The 21,025-nt window shown below is 50.5% G+C and overlaps 9 protein-coding genes across 9 annotated transcripts; 5 read left to right on the top strand and 4 right to left on the bottom strand.

Moving 5' to 3' along the window:
• Positions 1–552: 552 nt before the first annotated feature.
• On the top strand, positions 553–4,430 carry LCP9604111_2186 (uncharacterized protein; the record flags this gene model as incomplete). The annotated part of the gene is made up of 8 exons (XM_039069635.1): positions 553–618; positions 666–850; positions 901–1,353; positions 1,407–1,681; positions 1,819–1,931; positions 1,984–2,879; positions 2,927–2,986; positions 3,155–4,430. The coding sequence occupies 8 exons, from the start codon at positions 553–555 to the stop codon at positions 4,428–4,430; spliced, it is 3,324 nt and encodes a 1,107-aa protein (XP_038932313.1).
• Positions 4,431–4,604: 174 nt separating this feature from the next.
• On the bottom strand, positions 4,605–5,819 carry LCP9604111_2185 (DUF453 domain protein; the record flags this gene model as incomplete). Its single annotated transcript, XM_039069634.1, has 1 exon — positions 4,605–5,819. The coding sequence occupies one exon, from the start codon at positions 5,817–5,819 to the stop codon at positions 4,605–4,607; it is 1,215 nt and encodes a 404-aa protein (XP_038932312.1).
• A 217-nt stretch (positions 5,820–6,036) lies between these two features.
• Positions 6,037–7,259, bottom strand: LCP9604111_2184 (uncharacterized protein; the record flags this gene model as incomplete). Its single annotated transcript, XM_039069633.1, has 3 exons — positions 6,037–6,470; positions 6,523–6,818; positions 6,868–7,259. 3 exons carry the CDS (start codon positions 7,257–7,259, stop codon positions 6,037–6,039), a joined length of 1,122 nt encoding a protein of 373 aa, XP_038932311.1.
• Positions 7,260–7,549: 290 nt separating this feature from the next.
• On the bottom strand, positions 7,550–8,886 carry pex14 (putative peroxisomal membrane anchor protein (Pex14); the record flags this gene model as incomplete). The annotated part of the gene is made up of 5 exons (XM_039069632.1): positions 7,550–8,278; positions 8,330–8,414; positions 8,468–8,723; positions 8,778–8,784; positions 8,854–8,886. The coding sequence occupies 5 exons, from the start codon at positions 8,884–8,886 to the stop codon at positions 7,550–7,552; spliced, it is 1,110 nt and encodes a 369-aa protein (XP_038932310.1).
• Positions 8,887–9,275: 389 nt separating this feature from the next.
• Positions 9,276–11,533, top strand: LCP9604111_2182 (kinetochore-associated Ndc80 complex subunit NDC80; the record flags this gene model as incomplete). The annotated part of the gene is made up of 2 exons (XM_039069631.1): positions 9,276–9,320; positions 9,377–11,533. The coding sequence occupies 2 exons, from the start codon at positions 9,276–9,278 to the stop codon at positions 11,531–11,533; spliced, it is 2,202 nt and encodes a 733-aa protein (XP_038932309.1).
• Positions 11,534–11,996: 463 nt separating this feature from the next.
• On the bottom strand, positions 11,997–12,476 carry LCP9604111_2181 (uncharacterized protein; the record flags this gene model as incomplete). Its single annotated transcript, XM_039069630.1, has 1 exon — positions 11,997–12,476. The coding sequence occupies one exon, from the start codon at positions 12,474–12,476 to the stop codon at positions 11,997–11,999; it is 480 nt and encodes a 159-aa protein (XP_038932308.1).
• Positions 12,477–13,513: 1,037 nt separating this feature from the next.
• On the top strand, positions 13,514–13,825 carry LCP9604111_2180 (uncharacterized protein; the record flags this gene model as incomplete). Its single annotated transcript, XM_039069629.1, has 1 exon — positions 13,514–13,825. One exon carries the CDS (start codon positions 13,514–13,516, stop codon positions 13,823–13,825), a length of 312 nt encoding a protein of 103 aa, XP_038932307.1.
• A 1,900-nt stretch (positions 13,826–15,725) lies between these two features.
• Positions 15,726–16,280, top strand: LCP9604111_2179 (uncharacterized protein; the record flags this gene model as incomplete). Its single annotated transcript, XM_039069627.1, has 2 exons — positions 15,726–15,797; positions 15,858–16,280. 2 exons carry the CDS (start codon positions 15,726–15,728, stop codon positions 16,278–16,280), a joined length of 495 nt encoding a protein of 164 aa, XP_038932306.1.
• An 876-nt stretch (positions 16,281–17,156) lies between these two features.
• LCP9604111_2178 (uncharacterized protein) lies at positions 17,157–20,504 on the top strand (the record flags this gene model as incomplete). Its single annotated transcript, XM_039069626.1, has 1 exon — positions 17,157–20,504. One exon carries the CDS (start codon positions 17,157–17,159, stop codon positions 20,502–20,504), a length of 3,348 nt encoding a protein of 1,115 aa, XP_038932305.1.
• Positions 20,505–21,025: the final 521 nt, after the last annotated feature.

Here is a 21,025-nt window from a genome sequence, read left to right as displayed (position 1 = left end):
CTTACGATTTTCGCATGACTTGAGGTTCCATGATATTTTTCGCGTCTCATGCTGCCCGCGACCTGTAATGATTAAGACTGTAAAAGCTGGAGTTGGCGGTGTCTTCATTATCTGCATGGGGCGATGCTAATTTACTATTCTTATGATCATTGTAGCTTCTTTTTGGGCCTTCCGTATGGCGTTTTCTAGTATAATGAACCACATCTTCTTTTGTCGCTTATCGTCAAACTAGCACTCCGCTCTAGACTTAATCTAGGTATCCCTACATGAGCCCCGAAGGTCTCGTTTATATACAAATGTAGGTATACAACTTTATTGACAGCACAATGAAGAAATAGAACTTCTCTACTGTAAATATGCGGTAACCAGTGGATGTTTAGCTCTGTCAGACATGCCATCACTGGACAATTACTAAATAAAGGGCTAGGAGTTGGTAAATATTATCGTAGGCATATATGAAGCTTGGACGCAGACCTCGGTGTAGATAACGGAGATAACAGGATGACCTCAACTTCCAATTTCGGAATGTTGTTTCTGCCAACTACTCCTACAATGGCGGACTCAGAATTTGGAGACGAGTCCGAATATGGCCCATCTTCTGTCAGGGAAATCATCATGGTGGGTGTATTGATGCATATTTCTCAGCTGCAACTGACACAAGACAGGAGGCGATCCTCGCGCCGTTCCGCGCGCTGGTATCCAAGTCCGCCTTACGGCTATACCTGAACACGCTGTTGTTCATGGGCGCCGCATCATTCCTAATAGGCATCTCCGCAATTGCCTACGGGGTTTTTTATTTTAAATTCATTCCCACGGTCGGACTACAACGCGAAGTCCATCTACAATTTGGGTATAACAACATTCCCCACAAAGACACCCAGCTCAACTAACTTGTGCAAGCGATGGCAACCCCTGGGGTACAGCAACCTTTGACTCGGAATTTGTGGCTCTTCAGCCCTACGACGTATCCGTGACGCTCGAGCTCCCACGCACACCCTCAAACCTCGATACAGGCAACTTCATGCTCGACCTCACCCTCTTCTCATCCCGCCCCGCCTCATCCCTCTTACTCGGCCCGAATAGCGCCCCGATCTCGCAGGCCCGCCGCCCTGCTATCATGACTTATGCTTCGCCGCTGGTAGATGTTGCCCGGAGAGTGGCGCGTATGCCGCTCTATGTTGTTGGCTGGCGCCGGGAGTCGGAGACACTGGAGGTGCCGATGATGGAGCAGCTTGAGTTTGCGAAGGGGGCGCAGAACTTGCCGCAGAGTCTGAGGCTGGAGATCCAAAGTTACTCGGACATGCAGATTTACACTGCCCGGGTGGAGTTCCGTGCTAGGCTTACAGGGCTTAGGTAGGTCTTCTTGGGGATTAGGTGGTTTGTGGGATATGGCTAACAGATGATAGATGGATTATGTATTATTGGAAGATTACGTCTTTTGTTGTTTTCAGCTCTTTGTTCTGGTCGGTCTCTATTGTCTCTGCTGGCTTGACGTGGCTGGCCATGACTTGGATTTGGGGGACTATGCCTAAGAATGAGATCAAGGAGGAGCCGCAGGACTCTATCAAAGAAGAGTCCGAGGACGGGAATACTTCTGATGAATCTTCCGATGTCAAAAAGGAAGAGCCCGAGCAGGAGAGGAGGTTGCTCTCAAGCTATCCGGCTGAGGTTGATGAAGCTGGTACAGGCTCTGGACTAGAAAGCGCAGAAGCTCGTGGAGTACAGAGACGGCGCAGTCATTTGACACAATCACAATGATGTGTTTTCATTGGCCTAGCTGAGCTGAATGGTACTATATGTTGTAATGTCTTATGATAGTGGGAATGACATTGTGGATCATCTGGGCCGATTGCGACAACGCAAAGCGGGGGGGAACTTTCTTCCCTTCCATCCTTCACATCTCAACCACTTCACCCCAAATGCATATCCTGGTAAGCAGATATAGATACTGCAATGTCAGCTTGAAGACTTATCTCTATCTAGGTCACCAACGACGACGGTCCTCCGTCAAACCAGTCATCGCCGTACGTGCATTCGCTTGTCCGCTCGCTCCAGTCCGCAGGTCATACGGTCTCGGTCATTCTACCACACCAGCAACGATCATGGATAGGTAAAGCGCACATGGTAGGCGCCTCTGTCAAACCTACCTACTTCCGGCCCGGCACGCTCCATCAAGAAGACGGGACAACACACAACCTGCCCCGTGGCAGTGATGGTGAACACGACGAAGGCGAAGAGTGGATTTTGATCGACTCAACTCCCGCGAGCTGTGTCCAGATCGGCCTATACCACTACTTCAAAGAACGTGGCCCTGTCGATGTGATTGTCTCCGGTCCGAACTATGGTCGCAACACAACGGCATTATTCGCATTGTCGAGCGGAACCATTGGCGCAGCGTTGGAAGGTGCCTGCTGTGGCAAGCGCTCAATTGCTCTGTCGTATGCTTTCAGCTCTCGAAACCATGACCCTGTTATCATCGCAGAGGCCGCGGGCCATTCAGTCAAGTTGATTGAGCATCTTTGCGCGAACTGGGCAGATGGGGTGCACCTCTATAGCGTCAATGTTCCCCTCGAACCCGGCGTTAGTAAGAACAAGGTCTTATATACCGACATGCTGCAGAACACGTGGACATCCGGGAGTTGCTTCCAGGCTGTCGACCCCACACCCGCAGACGACCCTGATTTGCAAGAAGAGCAACTACGCAACGAAGGCGAAATGGCAGGAAAGCAACCAGATCAGATTGTCGGTAACAGCCAGAAGCCATCCGGAATTCAGCACAAGCATTTCAAGTGGGCACCGAGTTTCCAGGATGTTTACCGAAGTGTGGAGGAAAGTGAGCCTGGCAATGATGGCTGGACTGTTAAGGAGCAAATGACTAGGTTTGTTCAATGCCCTCTTACTTTTGGACATCGACTGACTTTTACAGCGTCACGCCCCTCAGGGCCAATTTCATGCCCGCGCCCGGTATTTCGGGGGAGATTAAGCTGTGAGTGACGACTTTGACGCCATGCATGGTATGGAGGGTTCTATCCGAAATCTATATGTTGCACCCACCTTAGATATCTGGCTTAGCTGTTAGATACTATATCCCCTCCCCTTTGATTTGATTTTCTTTAAGTATTGGCACCCTTTCTGATAGACGGAGATCTTGTAGATCGGCTAATCCGCCCTCGTTGTACTCCCTCGTCGACTGCGATAACTCCTACGTGCAAGAAATGGTTGAACGGGCATTAACATGTCGCCTGGGAAGTGCCTTCAAGCGTGTGTCTTCTGTGTCCGAGCTGCCGGACTCATCTGCGCCATTTTTCCAGTACCGGGAATATGAGCGCCTCGATTTCGAGCATATCATGTCCAGGCCCTCGACGTCTCTTTCAAGCGCGTACATCATCCGGAAAGCTTTAATTCGCAAGCACTATCTCTCAAACACAGTGGCCAATTGGATCTCGAAACACCCAGAGAGCGCTCTTCGACACCACTTCAAGCCCGCCTTCGACTTCGAACTCGATTATGCCGAATTCCTCGACGACGCCCTGCTAGAAGCATTCGAGTTGAACGACAGCTTAGCTAAGAACGAAGATCGACCTGACTCCGAAAAGGAATGGTGGATCCTCAAGCCCGGCATGAGCGATCGAGGCCAGGGAATCCGCATCTTCAACAGCGAAGACCAGCTACGCGAGATCTTCGAGGAGTGGGAAGAAGACTCAGACGACGAGAGCGGATCCGAGAGAAATGGCGACGACGCGAATGACGGCAGCGCCGCCCTAGACACAGGGATCGTCACTTCGCAGCTCCGCCACTTCCTCGTACAGCCCTATATTGACCCACCTCTCCTCCTCCCGTCATCCTCAAACCGTAAATTCCACATCCGCACCTATGTCCTCGCCTCGGGATCACTCAAAGTCTACGTCTTCAAGGAGATGCTCGCGCTCTTCGCTGCGAAGGGCTACTGCGCTCCGCATGAAGAGTACGACGTCGCCGACCTCGCGCGCCATCTGACCAACACCTGTTTCCAGGAAGGCGGCAGCTCGAACAAGGATAGTGTGCGCCGCTTCTGGGATCTCGACCACCACGTCCCCGGTTTCAGTGCAGACTGGAAGGAGAAGATCTTTGATCAGATCTGCTCGGTGACCGGTGAGGTGTTTGAGGCTGCGGCCCGCGGTATGATGGTTCATTTCCAGACTCTGCCCAATGCGTTTGAGCTGTTTGGTGTTGATTTCCTCGTTGACGCTCTTGGGAATGTGTGGCTGCTGGAGCTCAACGCGTACCCGGATTTCGCGCAGACTGGTGAGGATCTGAAGGAGGCTGTTATTGGGCGTTTGTTTGAGGAGGTGGTTGATGTTGCTGTCAAGCCGTTCTTTGGGCTGGGTGACGGGGCTGGTACTGATGATATGAAGCTGGTTGCTGATATTGATCTCGGCAGACATGCTTAAAGCTGGGGATAGATCATGATATAGATATACCACTTGTGAAGCACAAGAATAAAAGTTTTTATTTGCATATCTCATATGATCAGGTCTTTCTTTTCAGTTGTTTCAGCCGGTTATACATGTGTGCATGTACTCTTCCTGCCAATTATATTGTACAATCGAACATCATTCACCCGCTCAGTTATCGTTCTTCCAGTAAATACGTCCCTCGAACAAACGACGTGCTGTACGAAAGACCGTGGCAGAAGTTAACGCGCCATCTGCATCGAAGTTGGCACCAACCAACAGATTCCCACTGGCATGACCAATAGTAAGCCCAGCGCTATCGACAGGATCCTCACTCACAACGCCAGCCACTGTACTCTGCGGCACATGAACAGCAGCAGCAAGAGCCAACGCGACAGTAATCGGGACCGCCTTATGCGGCTGTCCAACAGAAAGCGCACGAGCCAGAAGATCAACATCAACAGACGTCTGCCTCCGCTCGATATCTCTAGAATCGGTAGTAGAAGGAGCAGCCACGATACAGATCTTAGGAATACTACCGGGAACTGCCGCAGTCTCATCCGCAATACCCATCTTAACGCCCGCCTGCCGACGAATGGAGTCCAAGCGCGGCAACAAATCCGGATGAGCAGTGATCTCATCAGGAGTCAAATTCCCACTCACGCCGAGATCGAGCGCCTGCACGAAGACACACGGATTCCCGACGTCGATGCACGTAGCTTTGGTAGCGTCAAAGGTATCGACGACGTTTCCGGTAGGCAGGAGTTTCCCCGTGACCGAGCCGGCGGGGTCGATGAAGTCGAGCTTGATGCGGGCAGCTGTACCAGCGACACCGTCTATAGCAAAATCACCGCTCGCGGTAGCCTCGCCGTCGACAACGGGGAAGGACGAATGAATGATCTTGCCGGTGTTGGTGTTGTGGATGCGTACCGAGGCTGAATCCGAGCTGGGATTTTGTAATGGGAACAGATGTGCATCGACGGCGAAGGGGCCGACGGCGGAACTCATGTTCCCGCAATTACTGGAGTAGTCGACGTCGGTGTTTTTGATACCGAGTGAGACGAAGGTGTAATCGACATCGGCTTCGTCGTGTGTCGATGCGCCGACTACGCATACCTTTGAGAGGCTGGATATTCCACCCCCCAATCCGTCTAGCTGTCGGCCATTGGGATCTGGACTGCCGATGACACTGCGGAATATGGGAGCCCAGTCTTCCTTGTTCGGGGGTAGGTCTTCTTGCTTGAAGAAGACTGCGCGTGAGGTGCCGCCGCGGTAGTATGCGGCTGGTAGGGAGTTTTGCCTTTTGGTCTGGAAATACCGCCGGCTACCGGGTGCTAATGGTGTCAATGTTGACCGGCATGGTAGGCGATATAGTTGTTTGAACATGCTGGGTTTATAGTAGTCTGGGTATTGTCCAGGGAAGATCATATATGGCCTAGATACCTCGGAGTCACTCCGACGGCGGTGTCGGACCGTTCCGCTGGAGCGGACGACTGAGAGAGTATGGCATGCAAATCGTATTTATTATTGCTTTATGGACCTAAGAGTGAAGACTATAGGATATTAAGATCAAAGGCGCATGTGCATACGACATTTCTTATCTTCAACCAAATCGCTGCTTTGCCAGAGCTTGCAAGAAGCCCATCGTCTCTTGCTCCTTTTGTCGATACGCTTGGGCACGCTCTTCTCGCTCCGCTGTACGCGCACGAAGGATCTCCTCTCTCCGGATCTCACGATCGTTCTTTTTACGTTGGTCTTTCTCCTTCTCCTTTTTCAAGGCAGAGAAATCATTGCCTGCGCCCATTAAGTCTTCATCAGGAGCTCCTTCGGGCGAACCACCACGCGCGTCCGCGAATGCACGATTACTCGAAGCAAGTTCTCGTCGCTTCTCGAGCTGTCTCTCCCGTGTGCCTGGCTCAGCCCGCGGTGCAATTTCATCTTCGATCTGGCGCATCGTAGATTTATGTGTACGGATTTCAGCACGGTATTGATCGCGTGACTCTCCGCGGGCAGCGATGGCATTCTGAATAGCAGATTCTGGTTGGAGGTCAGCACACTGGCCATATTTAGGGGAAGTAGAAAAGCGTACCTCTTTTGAGCTCGAGATCTTGCATAGTTGGGATTGCAGGGCCCGCTCGGGGGCCACCTCTCCCTGAGCCAGCTTTTGGCAGACTAGGCCCGTACTCGTCATCCCCATCCTCCTCATCATCGTCATCGCCTATTGGCGGATCCTGTAGGGTTTCACCAGTCGCTCGCTGGCCCTGCGTATAATCGGGCGATTCGCGTCCGCCTCTTGGGCCAGCTGTCGGTTCCTCCTCTGCATGCTGACGTGCTTTGTCTAGTGTAACGGGATCATACCATCCTTCTGCGAGCTCTCCACGATTCCTGCGATGTCAGTAATCATCGCGCCAAGCAAAGAATACCTTCGGCCTACCATTTTTGCGTAAAACTCTTCCACCGCCCTTTCACTTCATCTTCACTCAAGTCTTCGATATATTTTCCTTTTTGGATATCCAAGTACATGCCAAACATGGGTTCATAAACCTTCAGGTCGCGCCCTGATAGCGCACGCGCTTGGTAAGGAAGCACGACTGGTTTCGCTGGAGCATCTCTGTGTCGTCGCTCATGGTGCCTGCGGTCTTTGTCTTCGCTATGGCGGTGGTGACGGTCTGATCGGTGTCTGTCTGATCGGTGCGGAGAGCGCGAGCGCGAGCTCTCGCGATGCCGGTGGCGGTGGGAATGGCTGTGGCGGCTGCGGTGATGGCGGCTTGAGCTTGGTGCAGAAGGAGAGGTAGCTCGGTGCGATGAGCGAGTTGGCGAAGGCATTTTGGCTGTTTCTTCTGAAGTTGAGAGTTTCTGGAAAGTTTGGAGGAGATTATCGTCTGGGGTGATAAGACGGTCGCCTTATCGGTTCGGCCAGTCCCCGGGTTTTCGATTCTAGCGCATTCCAAGGTTCTTCATCCCAATCTCGTTGATTTCGACTACAAATTCATATTGGAATAGAAAATGCTATACTACGGAGCGACCTTCTCATGCAAGGGAAACCCTTCATTGTGATAAATACACTAGGTCGAGAGGTATACAGCATTCAATAATTTAGCAAACCCAGTTCAACTTTAACTAGTAGGAGCGCTCTGCTCCAGGCTCGGGCTAGCGGTGTTTTCAGCAGGTGTGGCAGGTGCACTCGAGTGCGAAGTGGCCTTAGACCGGTTGGCCGCAGCCATTTGCCATGCCGGGATGGAGGCGGCAGACCGACCAAGCTGCGAGAGGGGGTTGGGGCTCTGGATTGTGCTTGCTGGGGCAGCTGCCTGAGTTGGCTCCTGTTCGGCTGGAGTCACAGTAGCAGCCAAACCGTTGGTGGCAGCAGGAGTGGAAGTGGCGGGGGTCTCTTCCGGTGCCGGGCGAGTGCTAGGGAATGGAGTAGACCCAAGGGTCCTGCCAGCAACAGGAGTAGCTCCGCCACCACCAAGTCGGTTGCCCAGAAGGGTCTTCAAGCTCTTGAGCTCGGTTCCGAGCTCCTTCAGTCGGTTCTCATTGCCTTCCCGGGCACCCTCAAGGGCCTTGGGAATGGCATCCTTCAATGACTTCACCTCGTCACTAATGCGACGAGTCTCATCATCTCTTCGGCGAGATGAGTTCTTCAGATCAGCAACGAGACTCTCTACGTCCTTGAGAGCCCTATCCAAGCGCTCGGTACGGGCTTCCTCGGCGGTCTTCAATGCAGCAGTGTCGGTGGATAATTGTTCGATCAGAGTAAATGCACGTGAGAACTGCTCGTCAATGTTTTCTTTATCTTGTTCCAACTGCGGAGGAGTCGGTGGGGCGATCAAGGGTGCGATATATCGCTGGATAGATTGATCAGCGCCATTAATTTAAGAGAGGGGACCACTGGATACCTTTGTGACAGTATACAACCCGTAACCAACCCCACCCACCACTGTTGCCATAATAAACCAGTCACGCCAATCTCTCTTGGGTGGCCTTTTCATGTGATTAGTCTCGAACACCATGCGACAATCGATAGTCAAACGTACTCAGGAGGCGGCTGCCATTGATTATATGGAGGATAGCCATATCCTTGGGGAGGCTGTGGTTGCCGGTAAGGAACTGGCTGTGAAGAGTAGCTAGGCGCCGGGGACGATGCCGAAGCTGTAGCTGCAGCCACGGCAGACGGGTCTTCGCCCACTCGCGATAAGGCGATGTTCACTTCCTCTTGAGTCAAGTTCTTAGATTGGAGAAATGAGACTCTTTTTTCAATGGGTGAGGATGCAACGGACGGATCCTGGAGGACTAGATAAAGTCAGCTATCATTACACATCAAGTTGTGTGCCTCGTAGCCCATACAGGTAATCTAGCGGACGCATGAGTTAGCTGTGGCCCCGAACGATGGTAATAGACATTGTGTCACTAGACAACTTACAGCTGAGGCAATCAGCTCCTCGCGTGGAGCCATTATGAATGATATAGACTGCCAGTCAAGTGCAGAAAAGATGAATTAGGGAGAGATGCGACGCTCACATCGGCAATCGCCATTTGGACCTCGGAACTCGCGCCAACGCCAAGACTTCCCCAGACGGGAGTCTCGTGATCATCGGCTAAACTGTTTTTCCTGTGTCCACACACCGCCTACTTCATTTAGAAGCGGCATGCATTTGTTTACATCGCCGGCCCAAATCCCGCCTCGTGCCTGCCAAACAACAGATTAAACCCCTCCTCTTGGATTTTGTGGTGAATCCACTTGGACGTTGGATATTTGTCAATATTCAACAAAATCCAAAAAAAAAAAACACTTGTCAAAAGAATCGCCTTGTTTATTGCCGCCTTCGCGGCTTGTTTATCACCATGTCGCAAGATACTGGGCTTTTCAGTATTAAGCGCCCCCGAGAGGTATAGATCCCCCCTATCTAGCGCAAGACTTGAGGCTAATTTATATTGCGATCAAGACTCTCGGGAGTGTTCAAAATTTCTCCGCCATCCCTCAACCGCAATCGGCACTGAAGCGCGCAAGCTCTATCGGATTCCAAAACCCCCCGTTCAGCTCTCAGAACCACCGAAGTTCATTGATGGGCTCCACCAGTCGCCCACAGCAGCCAAATTTTACACGCATGTCAATTGGTGGACCATATGGCGCTGATGCCGGTCTCTCATCTGTTCGCCGATCAGTGTCGAGTAACATGTTCAATGGAGCCAGTGCCAGTCGGCAGAGCTACGCGCCAGGGTCTCTTTCCTCCATTCCTGCACCGCCTCAAAACCCACAGCGCAGAAGTAGTGTGTTTTCGCGACCATCCACGGGAGGAGGGCCGATGGGACATCAATCGTTCTTCACTCAAGTTCCCAACGTGGCTGGGGTTCCCAGAGACCCGCGCCCTCTCAGAGACCGATCTTTCCAGGCACGGATTGGCCAGGAATTGTTGGAGTATTTGACTATTCATGGCTTTGAGTTGGAAATGAAACATTCCTTGGGCCAGAACACTCTTCGCTCACCGACCCAGAAGGATTTCAACCTTATCTTCCAGTGGCTATATCATCGGATCGATCCAGGATACAAGTTTCAGAAAGCGATGGACTCCGAAGTACCGCCAATCCTAAAACAGCTAAGATACCCATATGAGAAAGGCATTACGAAGTCACAAATCGCAGCCGTTGGTGGCCAGAACTGGTCGACCTTCCTCGGAATGCTACATTGGTTGATGCAATTGGCACAGATGATGGATCGCTATCAGTCAGGCGAGTATGATGATGCCTGCGCCGAGGCGGGTGTCGATGTCACCGGTGATCGCATTATTTTCCGGTTCCTCACTCAAGCATATCACGATTGGCTACAGGGTGGTGAAGACGAGGATGATGACACCGCCGAGAAGCGGTTAATCCCGCACGTTGAAAACATGTCGCGAGAATTTGCTCTTGGCAACGAACGGTACGTGCAGGAACTGGAGGCACTAGAGGCGGAGAACCGGGCTCTTCGTGATCAAATTGAAGAAGTGGAGAAGAGTGCTCCCGACATTGCCAAGTTGGATAAACACTTCCGTATCTTGGAGGATGACAAGAGGAAATTTGAGGATTATAATCAAAACGTCAAAGGCAAAATCGAAAAATACGAGACTCGCATCAAATTCCTCGACACGGAGATCGAGAAAACTGATACCGATCTCCAGGCCACTGAATCTGAGCGTTCCGAACTACAGGCAAGTGTTGATCGCCAAGGCATCACTATTCAGGATATCGACCGCATGAACTCGGAGCGAGAACGTCTACAGAAGAATCTCGAAGATACCGTAGCTCGCCTCGAAGAGGCCCATGTCCGTGTCATGGAGAAGGAGGCGGAAGCTAGCCAGAAACTGGAAGATCTGGAACAGATCGTGAAGGCTTATAATACTCTTGGCTACCAGACTAGCTTGATTCCCGCAGCTGCTGAGAACGCCAAGGGCCAAGATTATGAGCTTACCCTGAATATTAATGAGAGCAATTTCTCTGTGAGCCAAATTGGTGGCCCTGCCAACCCAATCTCTCCCGAGGGGGATCGCTTATTGGCGGAGCCTTTCACTGGCTACCACCCGGCGCATTTGCTCAATTTGGATCTACGAGGCTCTGTCCGAAACAGCCTGCAATCCCTCCGGAAAGAGATCAATGAACGACGGAAGCAAGGGATCGATGATGACCTTGACCGTCGCAATCTACTCGACAACATTAAAGAGGCAATGGATGAGAAACGGAGCGAGGTCGAGGCTTTGGAGCATCGACGCCGGGCAGCAGAGGAAGAGTTTGAACGAACAAAAGAAATCACGACGACTCAGAAGCTGGCCTCCGATGCCCAAATTGAGAAAATGGAGAAGGAATTGGCAAAGATGCGCGCTACGCTCAGCGACAGTGTTCAATTGATGGAGCAGCGCGAGATGAACACCAATATCGAATACGAACAACTGACGCTTCGGGCAAATTCCCTCCGAGAGGAGTTGCATACTAACGTCGAAACGATGCTTAATGACGTGATTCGCTTCAAAGTACATGTTCAAAAAGGTCTTGAAGACTACGAGAGCTTTGTCGTCGACGAAGTGGAACAAGAGCTTGGCGAAGAAGAAGTTCTTGAGGAGGAGCTTTGAAGTCACTTGACGATTTGACGATTTGACGATTTGGCTTTCAATTTGATTGTGTTGGTTTCATGTACAATACCCCGGGATCAGTTTAGGACGCGCATTGCATATATTCTTTTGGTATGGGTTACTTTCTTTCTTTCTTTCTTTTTTGTAATATGTCTTTCAACATAAAAGACCCCGTCTTCGCCGCTCGTCCTCCCTTCGTCTCATTTTCCATTCTTCTACTTCTCCCACTTACTAGGTATTTGTATGCAAAGTCCGGTACCCTAGCTGAAACTAGGCCATCTGCATAATGGCGGCAACTAGCTATTTCTATCCCTTCAAACTGCACCAAGCCTGAAGCCAGAACTCGGTCTTCTTTCCGCCATTCCTGGTACATGTATGCGCCGGCTTCCTCACCGCATGTTTCCCGTCAAGCCCTATGCACCACGTCAGATAGGCATGGTTGTTACAGGAGATAAAGCCCGGGTTACTTGGGGGGGGAGGGGGGGTCCGCGAATTTGTGGAAGAAGCAGTAATCTAAACCTGGAGCATTAAAGGGGCCCATGGAGAAAGGCCAAGCTTGGTTGTCTTCGACGTGGGGGTCTGAGATGACTTCGTACTTCTCGTTGCAGACGTCCTCGTCGTCGTAGCCAAGGCTGGGGAGGAGGTATCCGGCCCAATGCCATGTTGAGCCGTCGCTTGTTATCCTGTTGGAATCGAAGATGACAAGTTGGATGTCGTCGCGGGATGAAGACAGGCCCGATGGGACGGGTTTGCCTGTGGCTATTGTAGTGGCTGGGGATGTTGAGGTGATTTTGGAAGTGGTGGAAGTTGGCTTTGGATCGGGATTGTCGCTAGGTCTGTTCTTGCTGCTGTCTCCCTGGTCCTCATCCCAGTCTATCAGGTGGCAGACGTTAGCCCCGGTGGTGGTTGTGCTGGCTGACACGTCACAGCTGACGTGTAGCATGCTACTTGTTGTCATGCATGAGGTCGACACCGGCCCCTTGCTCTCGCCATACAAGCTATCGAACGTCTATTTTCTTCAATGGCAGAAGTTGGCCGCGGGGAGTAACAAAATCAAGAATCTTAAGTACTTTATTCGGAAAAATGTCCAGAATCCGGATACCTTGAGGATCATTGATGAGGCCACGGGGAGTGTCGCTAAAGAATGGCCAGGCACGACCTTCAGCATGGAAAGTGATGAAGGCAAGGCACTTCTGCGGACTGCCAACGGGGTTGGGGTCGCATATATGCTTATCCAGCACAAACCCGAGCTGGGAGTGAAGGTTCCAACCTAGGTGCGTGTGTTTAAGACCACAAACAAGAGTGGCTTCGCCGAAAAGCATCTTCTATTTTATATTGGCAATTATAAGGGCGCATGACGGGAATGAAGGTGTGAACAGATGTATAGTTACAAACAAGCGTTGACTGGTCTGTCCATGTTCATCCCGCTGGTCCTTTTACGCTGGTAATTTAATGTCTTCAAACAATCAAGTACGATATCAAGTGTTCTACAGTGCCTTATAGTGCGTGGTTGAGAATTAGCCTGGGCTTGGCGGAGACAACACAGGGTAGGTGAGTAGTACTTAAGGAACTACCTCCCAATTTTGTCTTTCTCATTTTCACACACTTCACTGCTAATATTTCATCCACCATGGACCCATTCGCTTAACTACCCGCAGAACTGAACCAACAAATCCTCATTCATATCGCCGATTTTGCCGCTATAGAAAACCTCACATCCGTATCCTCTCAAGTCCACGCTCTCTTCCGGGCTCAACCCTCCATTATACATTCCCTCTTACTGGCAAACCCTATTACCGGTTTTCCGGAGATACAGAGAATATGCTACAACATCAGCCTTGTTCATATCTCGCATTACACAGATTTTGCCCACAGCCAACAAGCATATGAGGTCACAGCGTTATCGTGATCTCCGCAATCCGCGTTTGGCTCGTAGCCGCAGGTCAATGGGACTCCGACGGCAGCTGGGCCTACAGTCCGATGCTGTGCGTTGAGAGCGCCGAGATCGCTGGAACTCTAGTCGCGCTCTCGGTGCCAGCGGTGAAGCCCGTCTTCGGAAACCTATTCCCACACATGGCCGAGTACACACTAAATCTGGATTACAGGGCATCAATCGGCATCATCCACCTAGCTGCCGGAATACAGCGCCTTGCCTGTGCTTGTCTACCGCTTATGCAGCAGAACTTTGCTTCTACCCTCAGTGAAATACCAGTCGGCTCTCTGAGCGGAACTGAGCGCGCAGAAAAAGCGCGGAATCCCTTCTCATGGATTGAAGAATACCGCACGTACTAGTCTCTCTTTCATCTCCAACACTATTCGGCCCTTCGCAAACTTGCAACGGGAAGCTGGAATTGGCATACACAATCAATACAGGACCTAGACGCATACAATGTCTGGAATGAGATACATAGAGGAAACAACGAGCTGATCTGGACGATTGCCGCCCTTCTTTCAGACCTAGGCCTTACTCCCTCCTATGGCACCACGCCGAGGAGTGAGATCTCAGTGGTTCATAATGGACACGTAGGGGCCCGAGTCCTCCCACGCTGCCTGGGAATTCCCCGAGAAAACACCAATTCCTTTCTTCGACTCTTTCAATCTGCCCTCTAGTGAGTCCATGTCTATCTGGTCTCCGCCGCCTATACCCCCGATAATGAAGCAACAACATCAACACGGTGGTAGCTTACACCCGAATGGCGTTCACAAAGACAAATGCATGTCCAGTACTTCCAAATGATAAACGCGATGGTCTCTCAAACAGGTTCATTGGGCTTAAGGCACTTCAGGCCCTGGCGCCGCCTGGGGCTTGTCATTTGGGACTCGTGGCGGATGTACACTGTTGGACTGTGCTATTTCCCTTATAGGGGTCAAGGGCTTGATCCACCTAGCCTTGACGGTAGCATTTTCGAGGTGAAACAGAGGAAACCGGATTTTGGACCGATATGGTTGGCTTTGGTCGGTCAGGTTCCATAATTAATGGCCACAGGAGGATGACTAACAGTGCTAGTCGGGGCAGAATAGATAACTACGAGTTGGAAAGACGGCTGTCTCTAGTGCCAGAATTGGACATTTCTCTTTTTTACATGTCCTCATATTCTAGTTGTAAATGGCGGACCTGTGAGTGCTTTTTCGAGTTGGTTTTGCCTTGGTTTAACGCCTTAGTCGATCATTCAAAGGTAAAGACATCCAGATTTGGAAATCGAGGGCAGCTTTTCGGAAATTTTACATAGAATTGAGAGCATCTGCCACAACGGATTGAATAAGTTACAACAAAAGCTTGAAGCGTAGGCCCTAGACCACATGGAGTTAGGTATTATTCGCGTAGTATGTAAGCTTTGACCAGTGCATGGCACTATAAGTATATAACTAAGTACCTCCACAATCTAGTTTGTTAACTCTATAAAGTGTCCTATAAAAACGACCTAAACTATATAACTTGTTCTAGACACAAGGAATAAAGCATAACATGAGGATTTATGGGCATGCTCACATCAGACTTATTACAGCACTAATTCTCCGTAAATGAGCGATCATACAATATACGCTCAGGAAAAAAGAAATCCCACAAGTTAGATTCTTTCTGGTAATGTTGCGTAGTGTATGTTTCTAGACCTTCGCCGGCTTGCCGCCTTTAGGGCTCCACCAATCTCCATCTAAACAGGACACACCTCCTTCATCAGACACATAAGTGATCGACAGGAGCTGATGTGCAGAACAAGGTGGAGAACTATCATTCGCCCGTTTTATCGGGGTCTTTTTGTCTGAAACAACCTGCTCCGCACAATATGCGTTCCATCCACTATTTGTGCCGTAGTTCCTGGTTCCACTACAATATGCTACACTCCGGGTGATAGCGTTATTTTTGTATCTATGAAGATCACTCCTGCTTGAATTATTTCGCCACGGGATGAGACCTGGTCCCCTGCAGATCCCACTCCTCTCGCGGAACACATACTCTTTTGGCGGTCTTTTGATGACCTTTTAACGGCTCAATCTATCATTTTGACTCTCAACAGTGAAACGCAAGGGGTATATAACCAGCTAGACCTTCCTGTTCTCGGTGATTTCTTTTCAACTACAGTGCTGTGCACCTTCATTCTTCTCAATTCAGGTCTTTCTTTACATTGCTACCGGTAGCATCCATTCATTTTCCACTTTCACTTTGAATTGTCCAATAACTCAACACTTTATCATGAAATTCACTGCTACCTTTGGCATTGCCGCCCTATTCTTGGCCCCGTCTGTCGTAGCCTGGAAGTTGCCTGTGAGTATCTACACTATAGATCCTCATAGATCTCGTGCTTTATTGACATATTCTCGCCAGCACGCCGACAAGACCTCCGCTGCTACTCCTACCGGTTCTCCTCCTGGTGGCTTCCCTGGCGGTTTCCCACCCGGAACTCCATCCGGAACCCCAACTGGCACTCCAAGTGACATCCCGACTGGATGGCCCACTGGATGGCCTACTGGATTTTCCTTTGATCGCCGAGCAGCTGGTCACGGACCTGGCCACGAAGGACACGGTCATGGATCCAAGCCCACCGGCGCTCCTTCCAGTACCCCTGCCCTCGAGCCTTCTGGATTCCCCGAGTCTACCGGTGCCCCCCTTGGATTCCCGGGTGGCTTCTCAGGCAGCCAGTCCTCTAGCGGTTCCTTCACCACTCTGCCTATCGCGACCGTGACTGCCCTTCCTGCTGGTGAGCAGGGAGACTTTGCTCGTCATCATGCCCGTCAGATGTTGTACTAGATTTCGTGCTTTGCAGTTTCGCTCGCATGGCATGTGAGATAGATCATTACCGTGTTTCTCGTCGCTGCTGGATCAGCATAGAGAAGATATTGTTGCTATCTTGGAGTCTTTTCCCGAGTGCTATGTAGAGTAAGTAGTAAAACGGTAAAGTTGTGAGCAAATAACATAACCATCACAAAAGTAGAAAAGTAGAAGCTAGCCTTAGCGGATGGTCTTGTATGCATGTGATTGGAACGGGCCCGGAAACCTAGATCGAAGCTCCATGGCAACATTTCATTGTACTTTAGGGCATGCACAAACAGCACAAACAGTATCGAATTTGAGAGATATTTTTCATGCCAATATGCCGTGGAAATCCTAAATTCTAAGCTTCGGGAAGAACTTTGGAGTGGATAAAGGCTCTCGACCAGTAACAATGTGGGTAGATGTTGATAGTAATGGCGTTCTTTAGATAGCCGTATTCGTAGCAGTCGCGCCCTCGGTGCTCAGGCATCGGATATCGCGTGAATCAGAGCTCACTAAGCAGAAAATATACTGATTCTACATATCATCTAATCCAGATCTGAATATTCTAGGAGAGAATTCCCTTATAGTTCCAATGTAGGGTCTTATATTGTCAAAAACTCCGCATTCTGTGGCCTCCGATTGGTTCATAGCTCGGCGATGACTCAGCAGTTCCTGATCTCCAAAATTCTCGAAACAACATTTACCTCACCTCCCATCTCTGGTCGTCATTTGCCCCTGTTGGTATGGGGTTCAATTGAATCTCGTGAATATACCGCTATGTACCTGTGAAATCGACATGTATCACGCCAATCCCGTACCCATCGAGATCGCGAAACCTATACACCCGCCTTTAAGCCTCGTTGCGGTACCATGAGCAGGTGCTTGCGCCCCGGCCGCATCCTGCCATTCGGTCGCAGGCCAACTGCTTCACGCCTACCGTTTATCCCATATCGATCCGTGTCTCCTTTCTCCCGACCGACTTGGACACAATACACCCGCAAAACTCGCAATGACCAAAGGGAGATTAATTTCCCAGATGAAGTTCTTTTTCTACGTCGATACAATTTAATCAAACACCCTCACCTCCGGCATGACCAGAAGAGACACATCGAGGAATGGATGCCAGTGCTGAGGGATTGTATTCCACCAAAAACTACCAAACCACCAGACGTCGCCCAACCTGCTGGCCAGCCTAGGCGGCTTCGACCACTCCGCGAATCCGAACATGAGCTTGATCGGACCCATGCTCTACTGGGGTGTCTATGGGATGGAAGGATTCATTTTGAATTTCAACTCATCGCGCATCTGGGATTTGCACACCATGAGTGGTCTAATGTGCAGGCTCTTCTAAATAGCCTGATAGACACCTATGAGTTGTTAGCTGCTCATATGCCTCCTAAGCACCCTTCGGCTGGGCTTGATTGGAATAGACCATATCGTGTGCGCCGCAGAGATGAGTCAACATCCGACTTGGTGTCTCCCATTACCTCGAAGGTCTCTCTCAGCAAGCTCACGGGAGGCACAAAATCATCATCCCCTTGGAAATGGTCTCGTCTCGAACCCCTTCCGTCAGACAACATTTCTCTTGATACGCTAACGGTGGAACCTGCACCGAGATTCTTTGGGGAGAGAATTCTGGCTGAAGTACTCGCAAACCTCGGCTCTTTGGTTTTGTATGCTACACGCAGTCGGTCAGATGATTCAAAGCATGCAATGTCCTGCGTATACCGAACTCTTGCCCGTTTACACCATGCAGGCATGATCTCCGATAGAGTTTATCAATATCCGAAGCCAGATGCCAGCCAGATTGTGTTCCGCCCACCAGGGCTCCATTTTTTGTCCGGTCCCATAATGAGCGTTTTGTCTGACGCGGCGTGGCATGAACATGAAGTCGCAGTGGCTGCTGCAGCCGCTGATGCAGGGAAGCTGTCACCTTTCGTTCCTTACACACCGGGAATTCGAGAGCTAGGTCCTGAGATTTGGCTTGAGCTCATTCTATGGTGTTGTGTGGAGCATGGTTTTTGCAGAACGGGCACACTACTCGTACATCAAATGACCCGGCTTATCGAATGGAAGGCTGAGAGTTGGGCGCCTCTTATAAATGACCTTGCTACAGTACAAAAAACCAATGTCAGTATCGAGCAATCATGGCGTCGGCCAGGCCAAAATGAGAAACCCCCAATACTCAAGGGCCAGGACAAAGAACCATTCAATGGACTTGGATTCCGAACTATCAGCTCTGAGGTGGTTGCATCACTGCGGAGCGGCTTGGCGAACAAGGCCTATGTCGGAATGGGAGATCGTGGATATCTTCCTGAGGATCTCACAAATTTATCAGCCCCTCTGACTAAACTTATTGATCCTGCCTTGTCCACCCGTGAGGAGCTTCGGCCAACGAACAGGTTCACCAATTGGCACATTGTACGGATATTGGCCTCGGGCTGTTTAAAACCGTCCTCTGATCCTGTTGCCTTCGAGGATCTCCTAAGGTCCCAGAACAATGTTGTTCCTCCGTGGGAAGGGAACGAGTTGAGCTTGGCACAAGTGTTGGATGGGAAAACGCGGGCGCAGTTTTATGATGAATCGGCCGCTATGACTGGCCTAATCGAGTTCAATCTCAATTATTACGCTCGGGACAAGCAAAGCGGACGCCTTTTCCACGAGTATGCTTGGCTTCAAAATATTTCCGATGCAAGCAAGGCACAGCACATCCAAAGGTTTTTTGAACGGGTGAGCCAAGCCAGCGACGAAGAAGCCTCTCTGTTGTTTGATTTCAAGTCTTTTGAACCTCATGATATCTCTCAATCGTCTATTCCGCAGTTGTCATGCCCCACTTTTGCCAATCTCCTTGACGTGGCGACCACAACCCACGCGTTTGATTTTGGCCAGCAACTACTCCTGGAAAATGACATCGATGGCCCTGCTATCCCTCAACGCGCATATGGGAACCAGGCCCTGGCTCCATCTATTCTTCGATTTGCAGCTGCCACTGCTAACGTCGAGCTTGGCGAGCGCGTCATCGCGTCACTCGCGATCCCTCTTTCTGTGAACACCATCAAATCGTTGATCAATTTCAGTATCACACGAAAAGATTGGAAGCGCGTGGTGCTGATGCTCAACTTCCTGACCGAGCACCGAGCTAAATCTTGGGGTTACGTCAATATTGGCGTACTGGCAAGTGCAATAATTCGGCTCGATGCCACCGTTAAACATAGGACATCCGCCGGGTCCTTGACTCCGGCAGACACAGAAGACCTGAATCAGGCCACGGACATTTTGCTCCGCATTTTCCGCGGCGACTGGCATGCTAATACTACTCGTGAGAAAGTCAGGAACTTCCAGCTTCGAACACTCTCTCGTATGCACCGCGTGCTCTCCCTCATCCCAGGTCCTCTCCCGGACATCCTCAAACAAGTGGAGCCACCCAAGGAAATCACCGGACACCACAAGGCCACTTTGATTCCCCCAGCCACCTTCCACGAGATCTTCGCTGCCGTCGTGGAAACGCAGGGCGCTATCGTCGGCAAGCAGCTCTGGGATAAAGTCTGTGTCGACTGGGTATCTCCCAAGCGCCAGCTCCAATCTCCAGGTGGTGTTGCCCGGCTGCTGTTCAGTGATGAACGGGCCAATGCACACGGTTCCCCAGGCTGGGACGCAGATTACGTCAACCATGTCCGAAGCAAAGCCACGATAGCAGACCTCAACACTGTCCGCATTCTCGCACGAAGTGCCGTCCGAGAATATGCAGAGTGCGTGAAACAAGCCACTGACGAACAACCCCACGGCCGTCCCAGTAAATCCAAGACCAAGACCGACCCGAATAACACCACTTCCTCCTCCCCCTCCTCCTCCTCCTTCATCTACGACCGCGCCGCTTCATATACACCCTCCATCTCCCGCAAGGAATACCCCTATCAATTAAAGTCCGGCAAGATGCCCCAAACCGAGCTCGAGTCCATCCTAGACTTCTGTCTCGAGACCTTCCTGAAATTCGGTCTCCCAGAAGACCAAGTCGACATCGAGATCCCCGGCCACATGCGCCGCATGCAGCTCCGAAAGGTCTTTTCTTCCCCCACGCGCAGGCCCGTCAGGATGCGGATCAAGTACAACCGATCCGATCCGTTCATGAGATCTCACTGGCCGAAGGAATTGGCGGAGTCTTTGCCGCCGGCGGAGGAGCCGGAGCCGAAGTGGCCTTATGATAACCCCAATATCTAGGCTGATTCTTTGCTTATGGGTCCTAGCTATGTATTTTTATCTTCAAAGTAAAAACTATTCTCGAATGTATATACTATTTTTTTTTCTCACTTGGACTACTTGAGAAGGCTGTGTCATTGAGCCAGGACGGTTCTTCGGATTGGATATTTACTCTACGATGTGCTGATTGCATTAATGAATAAGCTGACAAATGAATGTGAATGAATTTAGTATCAAAAGTTCTAGTCTGATGGCAATCTCAACCCTTTCAAGCCCCCGTTCTAAGTCCAGCTCTAGAGTGGGCACAGCCCCGATCAATATCAATCATGAGATATCACTTTTGCCAACCCATTGTGAAAATATCTGTAATGCAGAAAGATATTCGCGGTAGATAAAGGGAGAAAGGCTTATGAAATGGAGAAAAAAAGAGATGGGTATCACATACGGAAATGTTTCAATCGTGAAGAACTGCCGCTCTCTTCTGTGCTTCACTGCACTAATTCCTAATAGAGAGCAAGCAGTTCCTTATGCAAGAAGTGATG

The sequence above is a fragment of the Penicillium roqueforti genome, assembly GCF_015533775.1.
Source record: "Penicillium roqueforti strain LCP96 04111 chromosome Unknown scaffold_02, whole genome shotgun sequence".
Taxonomy (NCBI): domain Eukaryota; kingdom Fungi; phylum Ascomycota; class Eurotiomycetes; order Eurotiales; family Aspergillaceae; genus Penicillium; species Penicillium roqueforti.
Note: the sequence above shows the minus strand (reverse complement) of the source record. Positions and strands in the feature narration are given on the sequence as shown.